General features: G+C 47.8%; 1 protein-coding gene across 2 annotated transcripts; it reads left to right on the forward strand.

Moving 5' to 3' along the window:
- The first annotated feature begins 1,079 nt into the window (after nucleotides 1-1,079).
- LOC147230114 (protein APCDD1) lies at nucleotides 1,080-23,639 on the forward strand. 2 transcript variants are annotated; one of them, XM_086153327.1, is made up of 5 exons: nucleotides 1,080-1,455; nucleotides 12,983-13,157; nucleotides 14,027-14,552; nucleotides 20,670-20,991; nucleotides 22,081-23,639. In XM_086153327.1, exons 1-5 carry the CDS (start codon nucleotides 1,416-1,418, stop codon nucleotides 22,536-22,538), a joined length of 1,521 nt encoding a protein of 506 aa, XP_086009453.1. In that variant the 5' UTR covers nucleotides 1,080-1,415; the 3' UTR covers nucleotides 22,539-23,639. The 2 variants fall into 2 exon arrangements, with proteins under 2 accessions (XP_086009453.1, XP_086009454.1); XM_086153328.1 differs by lacking the exon at nucleotides 1,080-1,455 and adding an exon at nucleotides 1,653-1,724.

Consider the following 23,639-nt stretch of genomic DNA (forward strand, 5'->3'; position numbering starts at 1 on the left):
AAGCGCAGGATCTTTCAGGAATGATAAATAGTGAGGCTTTTCTGGAGGAAGAAAAAAAATAAAAGACAAGTTCAAGACTTTGCTGTAACTTAATTACCCCTAAAGTGCACTTTAAACTTTTATTTATTAGATTTACAACCATAAGCTTATGTTGTGGTGCGCAGCTCCGGGCACGCGGAGATATAATCATGGGTATCAATTATAGTGTTGTAATCAGCTTTGGGTGAACTCATAAAAACAAACACACAATGGCGGGAAGGTTTGGGGCCAGTGAGAAGATTCGATGTTCTTACTTTAAATCTAACGGAGAGATTTTTTTCGCATTTCTGCCGGAATCGAGCGTCTGCAAACGGGATTCTGAGCTCATAAACCAAATGAATTGGGTTATTACGGTGTAACTATCAACCGCCGCTGACGCACAGTATCAGTTGATCAGATGACACTTCTGGCGGTCTCAGCGGAGGAGGGCGTCTGTGTTGCCGGAACTTTCCGCGCGTTTTCCGGATTAAACGCAAATTATAGCACAGGAAGCAGCAGCGGCATATTCTTTTCATGTCGAACTGTGAAAATGGGCGATCATAAAAATCAGAAAACAGTTACAAAAAGACACTTTTTTCCCAATGATCGCTTCTTAAATCCTCTCGTCTCATTCTGTATTTTATTCTACAATGTTTTCTTTTAAGATCTTTATCCTATTAAGCAGGGATGTATCTAAATGTGAGCGTTAGCCATGCAGACATTGTGCACTTCCGGCTACAGCCACTAGGTGGTTTCACTAGGTTTTGTTTTTTTTTGTTTGTTTATTTTTGTATAAAAAAAAAAAGAATATATATATGTATTTGATATATATATTCAATTATATTATTATATTAAATAAATAAATATATATCATATCATAAATATTATGTCATATGATATATAACATGATATATATGATAATATATTTACATACAAATACATGGAGGAGGTTTGCAGTGCGCACCTATCTCGGAGTAAACTTCGACACACTCCACGCCCACAAAGTCCACACACACACATACACACACACATCTACACACACACACATCTACACACACACGCCTCCTTGGCTCAGGACGCACGCAGCAGAGAGCTGCAGTCCGGATCTGTGAGCCGCCGCACGTCGGAGCAGAAGCGAGATGTTTCCACGGTTCAACTGAAAGTCACCCACGGGATTTTGTTTTTTCCTTTCCGTTCCACGGCGAAAGGGGGAGATGCTCGGATCCCACGGGAGTGATCGCGCCGCGCCGTGGAAACACGACGTGATGGTTCGCGTCGAGGAATCCGCGGAGGCTGCGTGAAAAACCCGCAACTCTCCGCCGCGTCGTGGGCAAGTGAAACCCGGTTCCCCCATCCTCAGTCCTCCCCCCCCCCACCCTTTCCCTCCACGATCCACGATGGCTTCACCCCTTCTCCTGCTCTTCATCGCCTCTTTGGGTAAGAAAACCCGTCCGTGTCCGTGTCTTTTACGCGCCGGTTGCTCCACGTGTTTACGCAAAAAAAAACAAAAAAACATGCGTTTTAACGCAAAGGAGGCGTTCAAAGACAAACGGAGGTTTGTGGACTCACCCCTCCTCAACCCCCAGAGGCACCTGTTTCACCTCTTGTGTCCAACAAGAACCGATGACACCAGCATGATCTGTAGCCAAGAAAAGAGCTAAAAGCGACTTCAGGAACCCTGATCCGGATGGAGATCCCCGTTTCAGGTCAGTTGGGGTCACAGGGAACTGCCGTGGACCCCGATAACCGTATTTTTAGTTGTTTTTTCTTCGGGGTAAAAGGATATATTTGTGTGTATTTACGCCGATCTAACGTTCAATTAAGCGCCGCGTTTATTGCAGCCTTTCATGACGGCAATGAAACTGCACCGTCGGCCGATGATTGGGGTGCGCTGCAGATTTACGGGGATTTTGGTGACGGGAGGGGGTCGAAACCTCAGCAGTTAAACGGCAAAGTTAAAACAGAAAACACGCGCACAACGAAATAGTCCCGTCCAGCTGCATCTGCACGGAGCCCTTTAATCTGCTGATTTAATAAGACTCCCACAAAGACCCCGAAGTTGTTATGACAACCTGAATATCAAGGCGTTTCCAAATGCAGGTGAGCGAAAGCAGCAAAAAGGCGGCGAGCTTTTCACATTCGGGGCGGTACGACGTGTTACAAGAACCAGCCAAAAATGCCTTTTGAGCCGGACGATCCGCTCGATGATTTACGGATCGGTTAAACGTCGTTAATTTTGGTTCGGAAAATCTGGAGAGGCGCTGCAGGTGCAGGGGGGGGTTGGGGGGCTGACGGAGGTGGACTGGAAGGTCCTCCCGCCCCGGCTCTGACTCGCTCACTCGAGGAGAAAATAGCCAGAATTCTTGTGATTACCGTCCGTTCCGCCGTAATTGAAAACAGCGAGAGCACAACGCGAGGGGATACCGACGTTCCCGTCGTAGATTCCCTGGCAGTCAGAAAGAGACGAGGGTTGGCGGCGATGTTTGTTCCAATGGCAGGACGTGATCCGCTCAAAGTATTGAATATTGGTTCCGGCTCTCTGTTGGCTGCCAGGGGGCGATTCTGGTGGTTGCTTGAAGTCTGGGTTGCGAAAGACCCAAGTCCTCATTGGATATATTGGGTGAGTAGGCATTACTAGGCGGGACAAGGGTGCGGAATTTACAGTTTCGCTGCAAGAACGTTCCAGGTTGGGTTCCGACAGAGTGTGGGGTCTCCATGTCTGCATGGGGTTCCTCCAAAAGCATGTAGAAGGTTCACTGGAGACCCTGAGTTGCCCAGAGTTCTGAATTTGAACGGGCTGTTGGTCTCTATATGTGGCCCAGTGATCGATCCAGGGTGTGCGCTGCCTCTCGGCCAATGACAGCTAATCTAGGTTCCAGTCCCCCCCCACCCCTCCCACCCCCACCCTGACTGCAGGACAAGTGGTATTTACAATGATTTAGCAGAAATGTTCCCAAGAAGTTGGTCTGAACTTTTAAGCACTCCAGGTCCAATCACTTGTACTTTCTGCTCGCTTCTCGATAATTCCAAAAAAGTACATCCAACCAAGTAAGATCCACATAACAGGCCCCCTCACATTCTTGTCCTGTGGGCCTACAGGTTTACCCACGACAGTCCAGTACCCTCAAGAACTGCGATACTGGCACTTGGTGCATAAGGCAAAGACATGTTCGGAGTTCTGCGTGGCATCTATTGTGTCACAGTGTAAGAACCCGCAAAAAAATTTGCAGACTCCCCCAGATATTGACCTTTACATAAGTTGTGAGAAAGTCCAAATCTACTTGGAAAAGCCTTTTCGGAGTCAAAAATGTCAACAGGTACGTCCACTCCAAATGTGGTCAAACATCACATAGTTCCCTTGTGTACTTTACGCTCCCGTTGTTGCCAAGAAATGCGCCCACTAGAGGGCAGTGCAGAGTTCACTTCCAAGGGGTAACGTTTCAGGCAGTAACAAACACGCCAACGGAGGAGGAGCTGTTGATGATGTACAAGCGTGGAAAGAGACAAAAAGACACCGGTAGTCTGAGCGGCCATTAAACAGAGAGAGGTATGTGGATAAAGAATTCCTCTCCTTGATTTGAACAAAGCAATGGTGTCCTTGGTGATGGTGTTCTTCTTCTCGCTCCCTTTTGCTGAGCATACCGCGCAACACTGCTGCTTCTTTTTGCTGCAATACGGACTCCATCCCTACGCGCATGTATTGTCACCACGAGTGAGCTTTTCGCACCATTCCTGCAGGTCCGAAAGTCAGCGTCAACACACCGATCACGGTTGTACGTCCACTCTTGAAATGCCTCATAGTGCGGAAGCCAGAGAGTCTTATGCTTCCCCCTTTGTTGCAAATCTTCAAAGCAGCACGCCATTCTTTCGGTGAATTAAATTTCTTCCCCAGTAAAACAGACAATAAACAAAAAGGAAGCGAGTATCCACTGGGGTGAAGCTACCTCGTGAGGTCATAACCACAGCGAGCCAGAGCCCGCCCTCGCTCCTCTGCAACTCCCTCGGTCTCGTCCAAATATATTCACCTCGGGTCTAAAGGAGCCGGTCTGCTGAACATGAAGCCTCCGTCCGCTTCCTGTCGCAGCCCAGTGTCACCGAGGACAACTCAAAATACCGCCGTATTCCATCACTTTGTGGTTTCCGGGAAAATTAGGGGTTTGTTTTTGTTTAAATCTACCTGGCCGGTCCTCTGAGGGGTCACGAACGGGGGGGGAGAACCGAAGCCACTCAACGGCATCTGAATCAACTCGAAATTGACGTGAAATCGACCGCCGCCGCGTTTTTCTGACCGTGCGTAAAACTGCGCCTTGTCGTGAAGCTCAAAGAGTAAGGTGAGGGTCAGAAACAGAGTCCAGGTTCGGACGGGAACGCCTCAGTTCAGCTTTTCACTTGGATCCGGACCCAAATACATCAACGGTTCTTGCCGGGAAAATCTGGCAAGGACCTCCACGGTTCCTCAGAAACTGGATCCTGGTGGATTTTCAGCAGTCTTTTGAAAGAAACCACATTCAGCTCGGTCTAATGGAACGAGAGAAGCCGCTCCAAAGCTCAGTCACCGCCGCTTTAATGGCACCGGGAAAAGATAGACCAGTAAAATTTTTAAGTCGCTGCTGAATTCGCTGGGAGTCGATCAACCTTGGCTGGACCCTTTGGTGGAGTTTGGCCCAAAATGGCCCGGGAGGTTTTAAAAGCAACAAAGAAATGATTATTTTTACGCATACAACAAACTTATGTTCCCATTAACTCTGTTAAATTACAAGAGAATATCAGAATAAAGGAAATAGAGTTTTTTTTAATCATTTTTAATCATTACCAGACTGGTTAGCCCTTTGGGCTCACAGCAGGAAGTAATTATTCACTCAGAAAATAACGACATTTTTGGCGCAAGTGAACACGTACCAGTCAAAATGTGTTAGTTTACTTAGCACGTATTAAAAATCAAATGTTTATATTTGAGTTAAAAGGGCTACACGTTCCACTTTCTCAATTTGCACTATAACTCCGATACAATTGGAATCAAGATTCTTAATAAAATGCCTTAAAAGGATGAGCCGGCTTTTGAAAACGAAGAAATGAAAAATTGATTAAATTATGAATTCGGAAATTCCAAGCGACAGGAATTGGATTTTCGACGCAGAAAACAAGCAAAAAGGTCACGCAGTTTGCGGCCGGGTGAAAAAAAAAAAAGAAATCCCAATGTTTTAATTTTTCTTTCGGCGGGAAAGCGCGAGGGCTGACGGCAGCCTTCGAGTCCGTGAAACCTTCGGCTGATGTTTGTTAGCAGACTAGCCGCTACCGCATTTCTGTAAGCAGTCGGAGTTGGCCGGGGAAGACGAGGAGATGCCAGTAATGGAGGGAAGAAAAAAAAAAAAAAAAAAAACTATGTTCCGTGGTTTGTTTTTGTTTTTGGCCCGAAGGCACATGTTTGATTTTAGCTATTTTCCTCAACCGGGAAAATGGAGTGACCTTAAAAATGTGTTCAAAATATAGACATTGGTCACGTCGGTCAATATTTGGACTCCGCAGAGCCGAGTCAGGACCAGACACCACGGTACTGGGGAGGCTCTCCATTTAAACGTCCGGATTCAAAGAAAGAAAAAAAAAAACTCAACTAAGTTTTCTTTTTTTTTTTTTTTTTTTTTGAGGCGTTGAGGTCCAGGGGAAGCGGTGGCGCTTCGTTAGGTATCGGATCAAAACGCTGAATACAACCGCGGATTTCAGCTTACCGGTAATGACACATCCAGATCCGGTTGGACGGCTCTGGAAAGTCATTAATTCATTTCTCCGATGCCAGGCTGGTGATAGTATCGACAAGTCGTTTCTAAAAATTGGCATATCTTCACCAGGGAGGAAAAGCCTCGATAAAAGGCAAGATTTTTTATGATATTAGCAAAAAAAAAAAAAAAAAGTATGTATGACAAGTGAATGAATGGTTGTTGGTCATCATGCAGGATAAGCCATCTAGATAACGAATGAATGGGTGAAACTACTGTATTTTCCGCGCTATAAGGCGCACCTAAAAGCCTTTACTTTTCTCAAAAACCGACAGTGCGCCTTATAATCCGGTGCGCCTTATTTAGGGATCAATATTGAGCTGCAAGAGGTCTCACAACTACGGGATGTAGCCGCCGACTCCATTTTCTCCCGTAGAAGAAGAAGGCCACGGTGCATGATGGGATGCGCGAAGCCTGCATTTTTATTTCCATTTGTGTGTGTGTGTGTAAATACCCCAAAACGCTTACGATGCAGAGTTTAAACTCAAGGCGATCGGTCACGCAGTAGAACACGGGAGAATTCAACATGAACGAATCAATGGTGCGGAAGTGGAAGAAGCAACAAGATGACCTGCGCCAAGTAAAGAAGACTAAACAGAGTTTCCGAGGGAACAAAGAGAGATGGCTACAGTTAGAGGACAAATTTGAACAGCGGGTTGTTGAACAAAGAGCAGCAAGTAGAAGCATCTCTACAGTCACTATTCCAATGAAGGCAACAGCGCTAGCTAGCAACATGAACATCAATGAATTTACAGGCGGTCCTTCTTGGTGCTATTGTTTTACGAAACGCTTTGAACTGTGACGAATGGAGTTGGAAATACATTGTTTTCAACGAAGGCGGCACAAATACCGGAAAGAGCTACTGGTACGTACGGTACCGTATTGTGAATGCACTGACTTGTTTTGGGAGTGAACGGAGTTGTCAGAACGTTGGTTTGTATTCTATTGATAAGTTTGACTGACTGTATTGTTGACATTCCCTTTAGCGCAGCTCCTTTTAGTGGATGCTAATTCAACCCCCGCCACTAGCATAGCTTCTATTCTATGCGCCTTATATGTTTGTTTTTTTTTTTTTAAATGGGCCATTCATTGAAGGTGCGCCTTATAACCCAGTGCGCCTTATAGTGCGGAAAATACGGTACACGGAGCCTGATTAGCCTCGTGCTTCTTATGCTGTTCTCCATCTAGATATCGAGCTGTCGAGCGTTCCCCATTTCCTGACATGACAACTTCAACAAATGGCCTCTGAACGTCACCGTAGTCACTTTTTCCGAGTACCACAACCCCTCCTTTTGATTACAATGACGTTATTTTCTCAAGCTCCTTCAAATCCACGCCGCTGCCAGACTCTGAGATAACGCGAAGAACAGCCCTTTGTCTGGTCTCCCGGCACTGGCACTCGTGTTTTTTTTTTTTTCTTTTTCTCTTCCCATAAACGATGTGGAGTCTCTGGGCTTGTCAGAGGTCCCGGCGCTCTTACCTCACCAGTGGTGTCGGGCCAACTGGAAATGTTTCTCCGCGGTTTCTCCCGAAACCCTGTGGGCGCTTTGATTTAGATAGAGGGCAGCGGCCGCGAGGGAAACGGACGCAACCGGGACGTCCCGGTTGTCCCGGTCGCCGGAAACACCCACCACTCAATCGTCCGACACTCTTTAAACGCGCACGATGTTTTCTCTCGCGGAGTAATCTCACAAATAGGCTTCGCGTAACCCCCTTCTTCATCATTTCCTCATTTATTCCGCCGTAAGCCTGTTTTCCATTTAGAGCGGCTTGGCCTTGACGTAATATCATTCTTTGTAAAACAGATTTGTGACTGGAGTTTAAAATTACCCTAAATAGAGATCATGTTTCATTATAATTATGATATTTTCTCGAAACCGCTAACTATTCTCCGACGGTCCTCCGAGCAGACGTCTGATCGAATGGCCATGTAATATCAGATACTTAGTGCCAGGGTCTAAGAGTAAAAGATTTTTTTTTTTCCTAAACAAGGGGAACGTGGGACATCGAGGGAAGATTGGGAGTTTAAAAAAAAAAAAGGTTCTGGTTGTTTTTTTGGACATTTTTCTGGCGCTGTGCTTGCAAACCGAAGACGTATGCTCGCGCACATCGGGGGTTCGGTTAGCGGCTCAACACGTCAAACGAAAACCTTTGCGAACAAATCTATGTTCTTTAGCTGCCGTCAGCCTCTTTCCAACCATCGGCGCATTTAAAAAATAACAGTCGTCTTAGTGTTTGACTTGGAATCTCAATGGACCGCGACGTTTTGCAGATGACACTGTGATTTGTAGTGAAAGCAGGGAGCAGGTGGAGGAACATCTGGAGCGGTGGAGGTGCAACCCAGAGAGGAGAAGGATGAAGGAGGGAATAAACCCCGAGTGGAGCTACAGGTCGTGGGGAGGAGCGGTGAAGGAGCTCATTTAAGGGGTGGAGAAAAGTGTCGAAAGAGTCAGAATAAAGGGAATAAAGGGAAAGGTGTAGAAGACGGAGGTGAAGAATTGTCTGATTTTGAGACAGGAGGCGGAGATGAAGATGCTGAGGTTCTCTTTGGAGGTGAGGAGGATCAGAAGGACACCAGAGAGGAGATGAATGCTAGTTGGTGAGGGAGAAGAGAAGGTTGGATGGAGGAAGATGATTGGCGTTGGAGAACCCTGCGGGAACCAGTTTGATTTTCAAACGCTATTTTCGTGACCATCAACGTTAAAATGCAGATTTTAATCATCCGCCTCCATCTATCACCTCCCCTCACACACCAATAACTCCATCCATAAATCCATTTTCCTCCAGGCCGTTTCAACTTCTCCGTCCATTTCCAAACCATCTCAGTCTGACTTTATCTCCAGAACATCTAACACGTGCCGTCCCTCTGATGGACTCATTCCTGAGCCTCACTCCCAAAGAGGAACCTCCACATCTCAATCTCTTCTTGCCTTCGTGAGTCAATGAATGACTATTTAATTTATTCCTTTAAAACAGTTATAGTTGCATCATCATTATCGTTATTATATTGTTCAAATTATTCGACCAACTGTCGCCCTCAAGGAGACCGTTTAGGTCAATCAAGGCAAAAACAAACAATTTTTACTCATCGCACTAAATAAGGCAAAACCCCACACCTTTTTTTTTTTTTCCACTTTTCTACTTTTTTTTAATTATTTCAACATATTTATCTATTATTTCTTCTAGATGTTAATTATATTTTTTATAAGTCTTGAATCTTGAAAAAAGAAGAATAGTTTATTACCAGTTCTATTTTTTAATTTACCCTATCATCTTTTGGACAGAACACACATTTCCAGAAGCGATGACATTTAATACCAAAATGTATCCATATATATCTTTTGATGTATATATGTATTAGTTATACATCTATTTTTAGTATTTTGTGGGAATCAGGTAAATAAAATACAGATTTTATTTAGAATGTACATGTTTGTTTAATGACAGGCCCACATTCTCCACCTTGAAGAGGTTGAAAGATGTTGGCATAAGCTTGATGTAAAGGCCTGTGTGTCCATGCTCACACACACACACACACACACACACACACACACGAGCATGAATTTGTGTCGATACAAACATGGTGTGTGTTCACCCTTGTGTTTTCACCAGCTATTAATACCGAGGTGTCGTTTGTACAGTCAAAACCTTGTTTGGTTTATGGTTTGTTTGCGTAACACGTTTAGCCCGGGCTTTATTTTTATAGTCTCACACACACACACACACACACACACACTCGAGAACACACACACACACATGCACCAGGTGTTTCCTCGCTGCTACTTGTGGTGAAAACTAGAGGATGGCGCTTCACGGTGAAGCTCCGGCTCTGCAGGAGAAGCATCTAGAACACATCCACCCTGCCTCTGAGTCAAAACTCAGGCTGGACTGAATGGAAAATTCATTTTTAACTTAATACTTGCAAAAAAGCCTCGAAATACACCGATGATTCGGACTCCTTTGTGCTTAAATGGATCCCGACGCCGAAACGTCTGCAACGTCACTACCGGGGCCGTCGGACATACAACCTCCCCCTTGTGATCGGAGACCAAAACCCGACAAGCTGTCTAGTGTCAATGATGGAGCTTCAAACGAAAGTATTTTTCGCAAATCCGCCCGTTTGTCTCGGCCCCTGCTGTCACTTCAGAAAATAGGAGCCTTTGTGTGCGCTAATAGTGTTAGCGCAATGAACGGTGGAATCCACGGGTCACTTCAGAAGTCGTCAGAAGGAACCTCAAAATGTAGCTGCCACGGGAAGATCAGAAGGGTCGCTGGGACTGCGGGAGTCACACCATCACAACCCTGACTCTTTAAAAGCTGAAGAAAAAATTCCTGCTTCGTCATGTCCGAGTACGAGAAAACGGCTTTTAAAATGCGTGTTTTTTTGAATGGAGTTTGGTGCATTGAATGGACAGGCTGACCGATGAGGTGATACAGGACCGTGATGTTTGCAGATGACACTGTGATCTGTAGTGAAAGCAGGGGACAGGTTGAGGAACATCTAGAGAGGTGGAGGTATGCACTGGAAAGGACGGGAAGGAAGGTAAGTGGCAGCAAGGCAGGACATATGTGTGTGAATGAGAGGAACCCGGGTGGAACGGTGAGGCTACAAGGAGTGCAGATCAAGGATTTCAAGTACTTGGGGTCAACAGTCCTGAGTGTAGGAAATTTTGGAAAAGAGGTGAAGAAACAGGTTTAAGCAGGATGGAATGGGTGGACAAAAGTGTCGGGGGTATGAAGAGATATAAGACTATCAGCTCTAGTAACAGTTACGATGACCAAAAGACAGGAGGCAAAGCTGGAGGTTGCAGAGATGAAGATGTTGAGGTTCTCTTTGGGAGTGACCAGGATGGAGAGGATCAGGAACGAGTCCATCAGAGGGACAACACTTGTTAGATGTTCTGGAGAGAAGGTCAGAGAAGCCAGGCTGAGATGGTTGGGTCATGTACAGAGGAAGGATAATGGATAAATTGGTAGACGGATGCTGGAATTGGAGGTTTAGAGGATAACCAAAGAAGATTTATGGATGTAGTGAGAGAGGATCTGAAGGCAGTTGGTGTGAGAGAGGAGGACACAGAGAATAGGGTTAGATGGAGAAGATGGATTGGCTGTGACGACCCCTGAGGGATAAAACCAAAGGCTAAGAAGAATTTGTCACAGGAGTGCAGGACATGTATGACCAAGACAAAGTGATAACTGAGATAGCACCATGGTGAAGATCTGGACTGATGGTTGCTGAAGGTGGAGCTGCCAGGCAGGAGGTCTCGAGGAAGACCAAAGAGAAGATTTATGGACGTAGTGAGAGAGAATATGAAGGTAGTTGGTGTGAGAGAAGAGGATACAGAAAATAGGGTTAGATGGAGAAGGTTGATTCACTGTGGAGACCCCTGAAGGGAAAAGCCCAAAGGGGAAGAAGAAGTTTGGCGCACTGGCTTGGAAGAGACCCTTGGTTACGTCCTTCAATATATGAAAAATCGAAATGCACGATTCCAGCTGGAACCTTTATTGATTTATAGCTGAAGGCAACGTGTCCCACAGCGAGGCACTGAAAGCAGCATCGTACCTGTAGGTGAAAAGGCTTCACGCACGAGAGGCGGCAACGACGTTTTCCCTCTTAAATCCAACACCAGCCCCAGCCGGCAGAGCGCTGTCACTAATGCTACCAGTCCCGGTTTCGGGGATCAAGTCTCCCCCCGTTTCCACGGAGCGGCGGTTTTGCGAGGCGGCGACTGGCACAGAGAGCCGCAGACGAGTCAAACAGCTGGACCGGAGGGGGGCTTTGTTCGCCGCGGCCGCCGCCTCGGGTTTCTTTTAATCAGACGGGCTTTTTTTGGTCCTCCCTCCGTGTTATTAGTCTCAAATTAAACGCGCAGGGGCGACCGCGGCGGCATTCCGAGGTGTTGAATAATATTACCAGACACGTCGGGTCCGACAGAAAGAATTCCGGGCAGAGACTTCATATTTCAAGGTAGATTTAGGGTATTACACGGCATCAGCGCGTGCCTGGAATGTGAGCCGCGGGGCTTTTCTTGGACTCTCGGCTTTGAAAATGCTTTCATTTCCGATATTTCATCCCCGTGAGCTCTGTTGTTGGAGGTATTTCTTGTTTCACGTGGCTCGGAACCTTCTGCGAACTCGCGTCACTTGTTGCGTAAAAGTCTTCCGTCGCATTCAAAGTAAATATCCGGGTCCCCGGTGGGCTAAAAATGGCCGTGCTTTCAGCGTTTTCCGGCGTGAACCCGTGAACCACGCTCAGGCCAGGTGCTGCAGGTCGCCGATGGGGCCCCGTAATCCCCCGGGTGATGACATGAGTTAAAATGACTCCACCAAAGCCTACGAGCACTTCAAAGAGGCCGTTTGATCGGAGAAACAGGTCCAACTTCAAAACCGTCGGCCACGTTTGATCTCGGCCTAATTAACATTCTTATTAGAGCGGCCTCGGAGGCCCGGGATCTAAAGACGGTTTTAAAACGACCACTTAACCTCCGTCCGCCAGACAGACAAGGAACAGGAAAGTGATTCTGATCAGACAATGATGGAATAAAAACATCTCAGGTGGAGGTGCGCCCTGCAAGGGGAAGGGGGGCGGAGAAGGTTGGCTGCAGCAAGAGGGACCCGGGCGGAGCGGTGAGGCTACAGGGAGTGGAGAAGGGGAAGGTGGAGGATGTGAAGGTGGAGAAGCTGAAGATGTTGAAACTCTTTGGGAGTGAGGAGGACAGATAGTCCATCGGAAGGACACCATATCTGGAGATAAAGTCAAACTGTACACTGGACAGAGGAGGGAAGGTTAAGAAGGATGCCGAAGCAGGAACTGCCAGGCAGGAAGACCAGAGAGGATGTTTATGGATGGACGGACCTTCCACCATGAAGTTAGCCGGTGTGAGCGGAGAGAGTTAGATTGAGGCAGATGACGAGCTGTAGCGACCCGAGAGGAGCGGCCAGGAGAAGAAGATGACAACGAAAGATCGGAGAAGGTCCATTCAAGAGATCTCCATATTTACACCCTGCAGATACTTGTATGCTTGCAGACGTCCACTAAGACTTTACTGTGAATGAAACATTTTGCCATCGGGATTTAAAAACTGTAAACTGTAGAATAGTTCTCATCATGGCGAATGATTCTTTCTCCTCGCTCTTTGAAACTTCACGGTCATAAGATCATGGGTGGCATCCGGTCTTGTTTCCCGCAGGCTTGGCCGAGGATTCCAAACTGGACGGCCCGTCCGTTCGCCTCTCCGTGGAGCAAACCTTCGGCCCGCCGTCCAGAGACTCCCAGTGCCACCACATGCTGAAGCACCTGCACAACGGAGCCCGGATCACCGTGCAGATGCCCCCCGACGTCGAGGGCCACTGGGTGTCCACCAGGTGGGTCTTTGTCGTCGTGACAACGCGACTCAAGATTTCAATCCGGTGCTCCCCGAAAGGCGGCTGATAGTCTTTCCGGGCGCTCCGATCACTGTCGCCGTTTTATTGCAGATGTTTCCGTAACTTCCGGGTGTCATCCCTGCGAGAACCTTGAAATACCCCGGAAACATCTGCCGCTTTATTCATGTCAGACTGTGTGATTGAGAGGAACCCGAGTGGAACGGTGAGGCTCCAGGGAAAAAGAGATGAAGAAGGTGGAGGACTTAAAGTACCGAGGGTCCGACTTCCAGGGCAAAGGAAAGAGCGGAGAAGAAGCCAAGGAACGCTTTCAAGCATTTTGGAAGGAGTGGTGTCGGGGGGGGCAAAAGAGCACCAGCCAGACTGAAAGGGAAGGCGGAGGCAGAGCTGGATGGAGCAGAGATGAACATGTGGAAGGTTTTCTTCAGATAAGATCAGGAGTGAGTCAAGCGGGGGGACTGAACATGTTAGATTTTCTGGAGATACAAGTCAGACTGAGATGGTTTGGGCATGGACAGAGGAGGGGTTGTGGAGATCTGGATGGGAGGATGCTGAGGCTGAAACTGCCAGGCAGGAGGTCCGGAGGAAGGTCAGAGAGGAGGTTTATGGACGGAAGGGAAGAGGACAGGAAGTCGGTTGGTGTGAGAGAGAAGGATACTGAGAATCAGGTTAGATGGACGAAGTCCATTTATCTGGAGGGAGCGGTTAAACGGCTAAGAAGAAGATCTTCTCAAAATATCTGCCTCAGAGTCGACTACATCCTACCACAGCTTTTGTGTCCACTCGATATTTCGTATTTCAGAAGTGGGGAATGTGATTGCGGTAACCATCAAGTTCCTCCTCTGTTGTAGCTGTGAGGTGAGACCGGGACCGGAGTTCCTGACGCGCTCCTACAGCTTCTACTCCAACAACACCTTCCAGGCCCATCAGTTCTACTACGAGGACAACCACTGCACCAAACCCACGTACACGCTGGTCGTCCGAGGCCGCCTTCGTTTGCGCCAGGCCTCCTGGATCATACGCGGTGGGACGGAGGCAGAGTACTATCTCCACCGCGTCCAGATGGTGTGTCACACTGCTACCGTGGCTAAAGAACTTAGCCAGAAGCTAAACCGCAGCTGCAGGGGGGCGGTGAGGACCCCCTGGGAGGCCAATGAGCTCTACGAACTGTGGAGCGAGGAGGGCGGCTACAATTGTTCCCGAGAGCTGAACTTCGCCATGCACGAGCTACAGCTTCTGAGAGTGGAGAAGCAGTACATGCACCACAACCTGGATCACCTGGTGGAGGAGCTGTTCCTCGGGGACGTCCACACGGAGCCGGCGCAGAAGTTGTACTACAAGCCGTCCAGCTACCAGACCGCCCTGCAGAACGCCAAGGTCAGTACCCGTGAGCGGGCTAACAAGGCTAGCAACTCTTTGTGGGAGGTTGTCCCACAAAGGCCGATGTCCGAGACGGACTAAATCAGGAAGGCGACTTGTTCTGATCGCCGCCCGTACATTCCACATTTTAAAAGGGGTTGTAACCAAAACCATAGCCGGGTGGAGTGAAAACCGATCAGACATACAGAGAGACTTCCTGCTTCTTCCAGATGCCTTTGGATGTCCACCAAACGCATCCTTTCCCAACTGCAGAAAATATGCATACCACTTCAGAGAGTGGACTTCTTCCTACCCTGTAAAGGGTCGACGTGGAACCCGCTGGAAACGTCCCGGTCAGTTGAAATCGTCACATGTCAAAACGGCACGTCATTCCCTGGACTACTGTTAGCGTCTGCGGCGGCTTCCAGGGTTCGGCTTATGTCAACACGTATCAAATGCACTGACGTCGACATATTTGGTTTTGGCCCGGAGGTCTTAGTGGACACGACCAGCCGGGATTTGGGTTGTGAGTCTATTTAGCAACAGATCAGCTTAAAGAGCGCAGCTGAGGGCGGCAAACAGTCCAACTCTCAAAATGCACGATGACAAAATATCACCCGCTTGTCGTTCCGATCGCCCGATTGACCGAACAAGTCCGCTTGTTGCCATAACGACATGTGGACTTGCAAGATGAAGTACCATAGGCGATTGCAATCAGAAAGAGAAGAACAAAAAAAAAGAACGTCTCCGCCGTTATAAAAAAACCTGAGTTTGTTTTGACATCTTGTAAATTTGCGCTAACACGCTAATAGCTGTCAGATGTTAAAACTGTACCAAATCGTCTCTTGTCTCCAGAAAATCTCCTCTCGCTCCTCTTGGTATTTAGCGGTTCAAGGTTTTCGCCATCGAATGTGAACGCAGGTCCCGTTTCAGGCGCTCGGCAAACTGGCCAGTAGGGGGCGCTAGAGAGCGCCTCCGCTCACAGACTCCGCTCTGTGTTTGAAGGAATGCAAACGCAAGCAGAGGGAAGCTTTTGTTTTCTGTCCCGAGGCCACCACCCGGTGCAGAAACCTCCACTCCCACTGCGCTGACCCTCCAAACAGCAAAGACCACACACACACACACACACACACACACACACACACACACACACTCACACGCGCGCACTTTGAGGGAGTTTATGACTGAAATCTCCAAATCCCTCCACCTGTTGCACGGAGTAGATGATTGATCCTAAAAAGCAAGTTGGGGTCAGCATCCTTGCACATATTAAACATTTACACAAGCAGAAGCCAAAGACTGCACACACACACACACACACACACACATATTTCATCATCCAAACCTGGCGCTAGCAAAGAGCCCTCTCTGTCTTACACGGTGCTTACGAAATCTAATTTCTGTATTTACACTGCTGAGCAGCGGCTTCCTCTCGGAGAAATCCTAGAGCCGTGTTTTTTGCCGTCACCCTCCGCCGAGATGATAACGAAATCCTGTTCGAGTTCGGGGTCTAAATAAACAGCCATTTGTATCCGGGATGCCGGCGCTGCTGATCAGAATGTAAACAGAGGGTGAGTAGAGGAGCTGTGGTGTCGGGAACACAGAACCTCCCCGGTTAAGCTGCTCCGGCCCGCAGAGGCGCAACGTGAAACCCGGGGGCCTACAGTATCTCCGGGAGAGATCAACATGTGGTATTCCTAGAATTTGGAATCATGCGGCCCTATGAATTATTCCAGCGAGCGCATACCGGCTCTGATTTCATGCATGCCTGACGCTCGAATCAAAGTGTTGCGTGAAGACCCTGGAAGGGTTAGAAGCCCAGAAGAATCGACGGATTGAGAGTTTTGTACGGAGTTCGTAGCCAGATTTTTCCTCCTAATTTCTGAGTTGCGCATTTTAGTTAAAAAGCGATCACCTTTTTTGTTGTTTTGTTGCCTTTTTGTGCAGCGCTGCAGCATTGCAGCTCAAACTACCTATCTACCTGAACATTCATTCTCCATCCACACGGCCTATCCTGCGCTCAGGGGTTCAACCCGGATTGAATATCGGGCGAGAGGTCGGGGTTCCCCCTGGATCGATCGCGGGGCCACATGTAGAGACATACAACCCTTCATTCTCTGGCCAATTTCGGGTCTCTAATGAACCCCCAGGATGTTTCTGGACTTTGGAAGGAACTCCACAGAGAGTACAGACACTCCACATAGTCAGAATTGAACCAGGGACCCTCTTGCTGTGATCAGAAGCGCTAACCACTGCGCCACTGTGCTGTGCAACTTGTCAATCTAATGGCAAAAGTAAAAAAAATATATATTTGACGCGGCACAAAAATGTACCGTAATTCCTGGACAATTAGCCGCTACCTTTTCCCGCGCTTTGAACACTGCGGCTTCAACAATAATGCAGTAAATTTATGGATTTTTACAGGCTAACGAGCTACAGCCGCCAGAATATTTAGCCTCGGACCAATGAAATGACACACAGGGAAATTCTGAGGCTGTTTCATTTGGACACTGAAGACGGCGACTTTGGCGGTTTTAGGAGCGAGATAGAAGAAGATAGCGATCAATGACTTTTCCTGCTAGGCTATTGTATTTAGGCGTTACAGGCAGTGTTTGGAAAAAAGCATTTACAGTATGTGTTTAATTAAACATTCAAAATCTTGTTACAAATGGACACTTGCGGCTTATACATCTACGGTATCTTTTGTTTTAAAATGGTCCAGGCCCTGATCATAAACTCCCACAACCAGAGAGTAAAGTAGAGCGCAATCGTTGCACGTGTGAAAGACGCATGCAAATACACGATAGCCAAAACACTTTAACAGGGGCGGCGATATGAAACACGTAATAATCAAAGAGCCATTACTCCGCCTCGGTGACGCAGCCCACAGGCAAATGGAGAAAACAGACAAAAAGAAAGTGGAAAGCACAAAGGCCGCCGCCTCGCTCTTGCAGCGCGGCCGAGGTCCGCCTAGCGACCGCAAATGAGCGCGCCGAGACCAGCGGATCCCGGCGCGCAACGTAAATGGCCGGAATGGTCGCCGGGGTGAAGCCATGGAAACCTCAGGGGAGGCAGGAGGGAGGCCACCTCTAACAAGGTTTTATTGAACGCGGCTGATAATGGATGATCCGTAAATCAATGGACACGATAAGTCAACAAGGGGCGGGTTTGGGTCTTGTGGGTGGAGCGGGGCGTACCTCCAATCAGAAAGTTAGCGGTTCGAGTCCGAGTTCTTCCGGTCTACAAACAGAAGTGCCCTCAAGCAAGAACCCGGACCCCGAGGTACTCCCTATGGTCTGGTTCGCACCTTGCACAGTTCGCACCTTGCATGGCAGCCATCGGTGTGTGGACGGGTCAATGGGTTCTAGTGCGAAGCGTTTTGAAAGCGCTAGGTGTGAACGCGCTCAGTAAGATGTGACCCCTCGCTGTTTGACAAATGGGACACCGAAATGCTCGCTGGATGATGGTAGAAACCGTGGCAACCTCTGGTTTACACTTGATTGAGATTTGGGTATGTTTTTTCTTTGTTCTCCTTCTGAGACTTTTGTGTTTTTGCATTACATTGTCATTTGTTTTCAAAGTACTCTAATGCCGCGGAGTCCCGGGCGTTTAAAAAAAAAGGCATTTGAAAACCCTGCGGCGCCAATCGGTCTGGGACGCTCGCAGGAGCCACGGCGGTCGGACTACGATGACATCATCTACGACTTAGGAAGGGTGTGCCTTGGACATTTTTCCTCGCCGGTCCTTTTTTGTGCTTTTGGGCTTTCCCGGGGGACAACGTCCTCCCTCGGAATACCGTGGCTAATCCCGAGATTACAAATGAAAACCCTCAATGTCACATTTTCCAAAAAGACTCTGCGGGAACGCTCAAATTCATTAGCTTCTTGATCACACGCTAATCATCATCGCATTCGGTCCAGCTTTTGTTATTGTTGTTTTTAGCCTCGGCATTCAATGATTCAATGGCTCATTTTCTAAGTAGCACCGTTCCATTTCAATTTTTGGATTAAATATTGTATGATGCGCTGTTAGTTCATAAAAATGATAACAGGAAGAAGAGGAAGAAACGTATGTTATGATCCGAGGTGCGGAATTCCTGAGGAGTCGGAGTTTGTGGAACGATTATTTTGTGGAGAACGAAAAGAATGGGGTTGCCATAATCCATCCAGGAGGTGACAAGGATAACAATGGCTGCAGCATGTGGAGTCAGGAAGGGGAAGAGTCTACTCATATTTGGTGATGTTATCAATATAAGACTGGAGAGACAATGTTCCATCTAGGCTCTAAACATGGGTGGAGGGAAGGATGGAGAATCCCAGGAGGTGTCAGGGCTTCACCTTGTAGCATCACAGACAACAAAGTAGCATGATCTGCACGAAGGATGACACCGCAGTGACAGGCAGGAGGAGTTGTGTTTTCAGTGTAAAACAGTAGTGACCCGAGGGTCGCGCCTTGTGGGACGCCAGCTCGGTCATTATGAAAACTCGTATTTAATGGCAGCCGAAGTCACAGGGGGTTCAGGGTTTGACAGAGCGGCATCGCTTGCAAACCCAAAGATGAAAACAGTGTCCTGAAGTCCCCCGAGTAGCTAGCGCCTGCTCCTCGCGGGCTCCGGAATGACTACCATAATTTCTGGACTATTGAGCGCACCTCAATATAAGCCGCACCCGCTAGCCGATCGCTATCTTGGGCTTCCTCCTGCGCACTATAACCGAAAAAGTCGTCTTCTTCGGTGTCGGAGTTGAGCAGACTCGGTCATTTCATCGATCCAATGTGACGAGTATAAATGTTTTGGAAGCTCATTAGCCGCCCCCCCCCAAAAAAAAATCCATCGTCCGGAAATTACGGCACTCTTTGTCCTCCGGTCGTCCCATTAACCGCCCCCTCGCAAGGAGTTTCGAAGCTGCGCTGGGATCCCGTTTGTAGGACAGAACATAATTCCTCTTGTTTTTCCCCCCTTCTCTTTTTTTTTTTTCCTCACTTGCCTTCACCAGCTTCTCCCACTCCCCATAAATCTCTCCTGGACACAACCTTGTCTGGGGAATGAGTGATTTGGTTTTGGGGGGGGTTAAGTTTTAGATTTCACCCCTTAAATAAGAAAGGCTCAGACACCTCCCTGGAGTTTAGACGTTTTAATGGATCGACGTGGAGAAGAAAGGCCTTCGGTTCTTTTAGCCCGTCAGGTTCGGAGACCCTCCTGGCTGCGGTCGGCGATCACATGTTGATCAGCTCGCTTTGGAGCGACACTAAACCAGGAGAGCTGAAGCTGACAGATAACGCGAGGATTCGGGGACACGTCGTATTGTCAGGATGAGGAATATGTAGCCCTTTTGTAGAGAACATTATAGCTCAGCTTGTTGCCCACAACATGACTTCCTGTGTTGCCATGGCTCTTGTGTGGCCAGACATCTGTCTTCAGCCCCAAATGACGCGATCGCCCTGAGAAAATGCTCTGATTTCTGTCTCGCTTCCAGCTGCCTTTTAGCTCCGTCTCAAGGAAATGGGTTTTCCTTCCTCACTTCAGAGGGCGCGCTGGCCGTCGCGAAATACCGATGATGTATTGAGAAGCTTTTCATTACTGGCTGTTTCCTTTTTTTGGGGGGGCGGAGGAGGTCTGTCAGCAGTTGCGTGGACAGAGCATACAACTAAGGTCCAATTTACTCAATCTAAGGAGCGCACCTTTGCAATATTACCAGTCCGGGATTGACTGAAAGGGGCAGCATTTAAGGACAGCAGTGGCTCGGTCGCAACGGGTCTGACCTTGAAAAGACGCCGGACCGTCTGTCGTCGACCCCAGTGCAGAGAAAACGTCCCTCCGCATCTTTACAAATGAGAATACCCCTAAAAAGCCACAGACAAATGGCACTGTCCAATCTTTTAGACTTGTGTTTGTCACAAAAATGACATTTTTTTTACTGAATGTAACCAGGTGTAGATGGATGCAGATTCAAATTTCACTCAAATGGTTTTTGGGATGAAACCGGAGAACCGACGCAGAAAAGCCTCCTGTCGGAATCCGACAGAAGAGCTTCTTGCTGCTTGGCAGGAGTGTTGACTAACCGACTGCCGAAGCGCCCGATGTTGAATTCATAGTTACCGAAAGCCTCACCAAATCCAACCTGTCGCTCTTTCCAGAACCACTACCACGGCTGCATCGCCTGTCGCATCATCTACCGCTCGGACGAGTTCCACCCGCCCATCCTGCCGCCGCGGGCCGACCTGACGGTGGGCCTGTACGGCCAGTGGGTGAGTCAGCGCTGCGAGGTTCGGCCGGAGGTCCTCTTCCTCACCCGTCACTTCATCTTCCACGACAACAACCACACCTGGGAGGGCCACTACTACCACTTCTCCGACCCCGTGTGCAAACACCCCACCTTCACCATCTACGCTCGGGGGCGCTACAGCCGAGGGCTGCACTCCACTCGGGTCATGGGAGGGACGGAGTTTATCTTCAAAGGTAACTTTCTGGGTTTCTCCTCTCATTCTGAATGGATTTTTCAGAGAATCGTTGTCCTAAAGTAGGGAGCCTTGAACCTTCCTACCCCCTCGTTAGCTTAGCAAAAGGGATGGTAACTGTCGAACATCACCAAATCTACATTGGAACGTTGTTGCGAAATTCACTTTTTTATTTTATTTATCATCTATTTTTTTTATTGTATTATTTATTTTTAATTTATTATATATATATATCGAGAGAGAGAGAGAGAGATATTTTACTTTTTTAATTCATTCACTATCTTTTTTTTATTTTATTATTTATTTTCAATTTATTATATATATATATATACAGTATATATACATACATACATACATACACACACACACACATATATATATATTTATTTGGGGGGTAGATTTTTTACTTTTTCATTTTATTTATTATCTATTTTATGTATTATTGTTTATTTTTATTCATCATCTATATTTATTTTATTATTTATTTTTCATTGATTATATATATATATATATATATATATATATATATAATTCATTTTTTTCTGAATTTTCCTACACAAAATCAGCCGGTACTACTTTCTTGACAAAGCTCTGGTTGCACTGACTGCGAGCAGTGACCGGCCTCGATAAAACAAGAATGATGGAATAAAGTAAAAGGTATGAGGGAAAAAACAAAACTCAAATGAGGCAGATGTAAAAGATGGTGAACATTTAAGGGGATTAATAACAACCCAGACCCGGCTTATCCTGCACTCAGTTTCGCGAGGATGCCGGAGTCGATCCAGGATGAAGCCGGTTGAGAGGCGGCGTTCACCCTGGATCCATCTCGGGGCCTCTTGTAGATTCAAATTCACATCTCACTCGGGTCTCCGGTGAACCTCCTGCATGTTTTTGGACCGCGGGAGGACGCCGGAGAACCCGGAAGAACCTCACGCAGAAAGCAATGCGCACGGAATCGAACCGGGGAGCTCCTTGTTGTGAGGCGGAGACACTCACCGGCGCAAAATTGATAATATTATGACTGAATATAGTGATAATAAAAGTTTGTCCGACACAAAGCAGATGTTCAGAACGCTCATCTCCTCCCCAGTGAACCACATGAGAGTGACTCCCATGGACGTCGCCACCACCTCCCTGCTCAATGTGTTCAAAGGTGACGAGTGCGGCGCGGCCGGATCGTGGCAGGTCGGCGTGGAGCAGGACGTCACCCTGACCAACGGCTGCGTCGCCCTGGGGATCCGCCTCCCGCACACCGAATACGAGCTCTTCCGCATGGAGCAGGACGCCCACGGCCGCTACCTGCTCTACAACGGCCAGCGCCCCAGCGACGGCTCCAGCCCCGACCGACCCGAAAAGCGAGCGACGTCCTACCAGATGCCGCTGGTGAGGTGTTCGGCCAGCAGCCGGGCGCGGGACTCCGGCGACGGATCTGACGGCGACCGGCCTCTTCGGCTCAAGAACGGCTGCGCGGGATGTCGCGGCCGGACGTGCACCGCGGCGACCCTCCTCGCCGTTCTCGCGTCCGCCGTTTTCAGCTGGCGAAGATAAAGAGCAGCTTTAACGCCCGAGACGTGCGCGGACTTTCACGGGGGAGGCGTTTTTAAAAAAAAAAAAAAAAAAAAAAAAAAAAAAGTTTATACCACGGAAGGAGGGAGATCGTCCGCCGAGAATCCGTCACCAAAGACTTGACCACTGCACCGCAAAAACTGCACTTTAGAGTGGATCCAAGGCCGCGGAGATGAGCGGACGCCCCCGTATCCTCTGGAGTCCGATGGATTCCCCTCCCGTGAACTCATATCTGGAGGAGACGGGCCAACCTGTTCTTAACGGAGAAGAACCTGCCTCACACAGTTTGAACTTTGAAGGTCGTCGTTTTCGTACCTTCGCTGCCGCGTCTTCGCGTCGGTTGCACTTCCGGAAGGGTTGAAGGCGGCTGCACCTGGTTAGCAGGGTGGAAAACGCATAGAGTGAAGACCAACCAAAATCCTATGAAATCAAATGACGTGGGTTGACCGGTGTGATGCTTTTTGTGTAACATTTGCTAGTTTAGTAAACGAGAAAAAAAAAAGAAAAAAAAAAAAATCAGCTCATACTCACCCTGATAGCAGCATAATTAACCGAAGACGTAGATCTGCTGCTTGGTTGTAAGTTTAAGAGCATCACTCCAAAAAACTTTATTTTAGTACAGTATTTTTGGGCCATTTGGAATTTTTTGGTATTGACAACACACACACACACACAAAATGGGACCAAATGTAGCGACTGAATCCCGCGCCCGGCTCACTCCGAACTAAATCCACCGTAAAATGTTAGGATTTGTGATGAAGAAGCAGCTGCAATTGGAGAAACAACCGAATTTAAAAAGGTTCAATGTCGATTGGAAACAAGTGTCCTTCTTTAAATTTCAGCTTCGCTCCGTTTACGGCCTTCATCACTGCATCCACGTCGGAAGTGACCAAAGAGTGACCGTGTCGGTGAAATGAGGGGTTTTACTTTTTGTGAATTCACTCATGAGTCACGGAGATGTCCGTCTGCAAGGCGGCAGAAACCATGTTTTTATTTTTATTTTTTTGTATTGTATAACATTTGACCTTTCAGTCGGTCAAAAAAAACTGATAAAAGAGAATAAAGTGTCCTCCTGGAGCCAAA

The sequence above is a fragment of the Fistularia commersonii genome, chromosome 10 (assembly GCF_037954325.1).
Source record: "Fistularia commersonii isolate RoL2024-O1a breed Wild chromosome 10, RoL_Fcom_v1.0, whole genome shotgun sequence".
Lineage (NCBI taxonomy): Eukaryota > Metazoa > Chordata > Actinopteri > Syngnathiformes > Fistulariidae > Fistularia > Fistularia commersonii.

Coding starts and splice junctions, on each gene's coding strand:
- LOC147230114 (XM_086153327.1), top strand. CDS start 1,416: ATGGCTTCACCCCTTCTCCTGCTCTTCATCGCCTCTTTGG. Junction 1,456..12,982: donor GCTCTTCATCGCCTCTTTGG/GTAAGAAAACCC, acceptor TGTTTCCCGCAG/GCTTGGCCGAGGATTCCAAA. Junction 13,158..14,026: donor GGCCACTGGGTGTCCACCAG/GTGGGTCTTTGT, acceptor CCTCTGTTGTAG/CTGTGAGGTGAGACCGGGAC.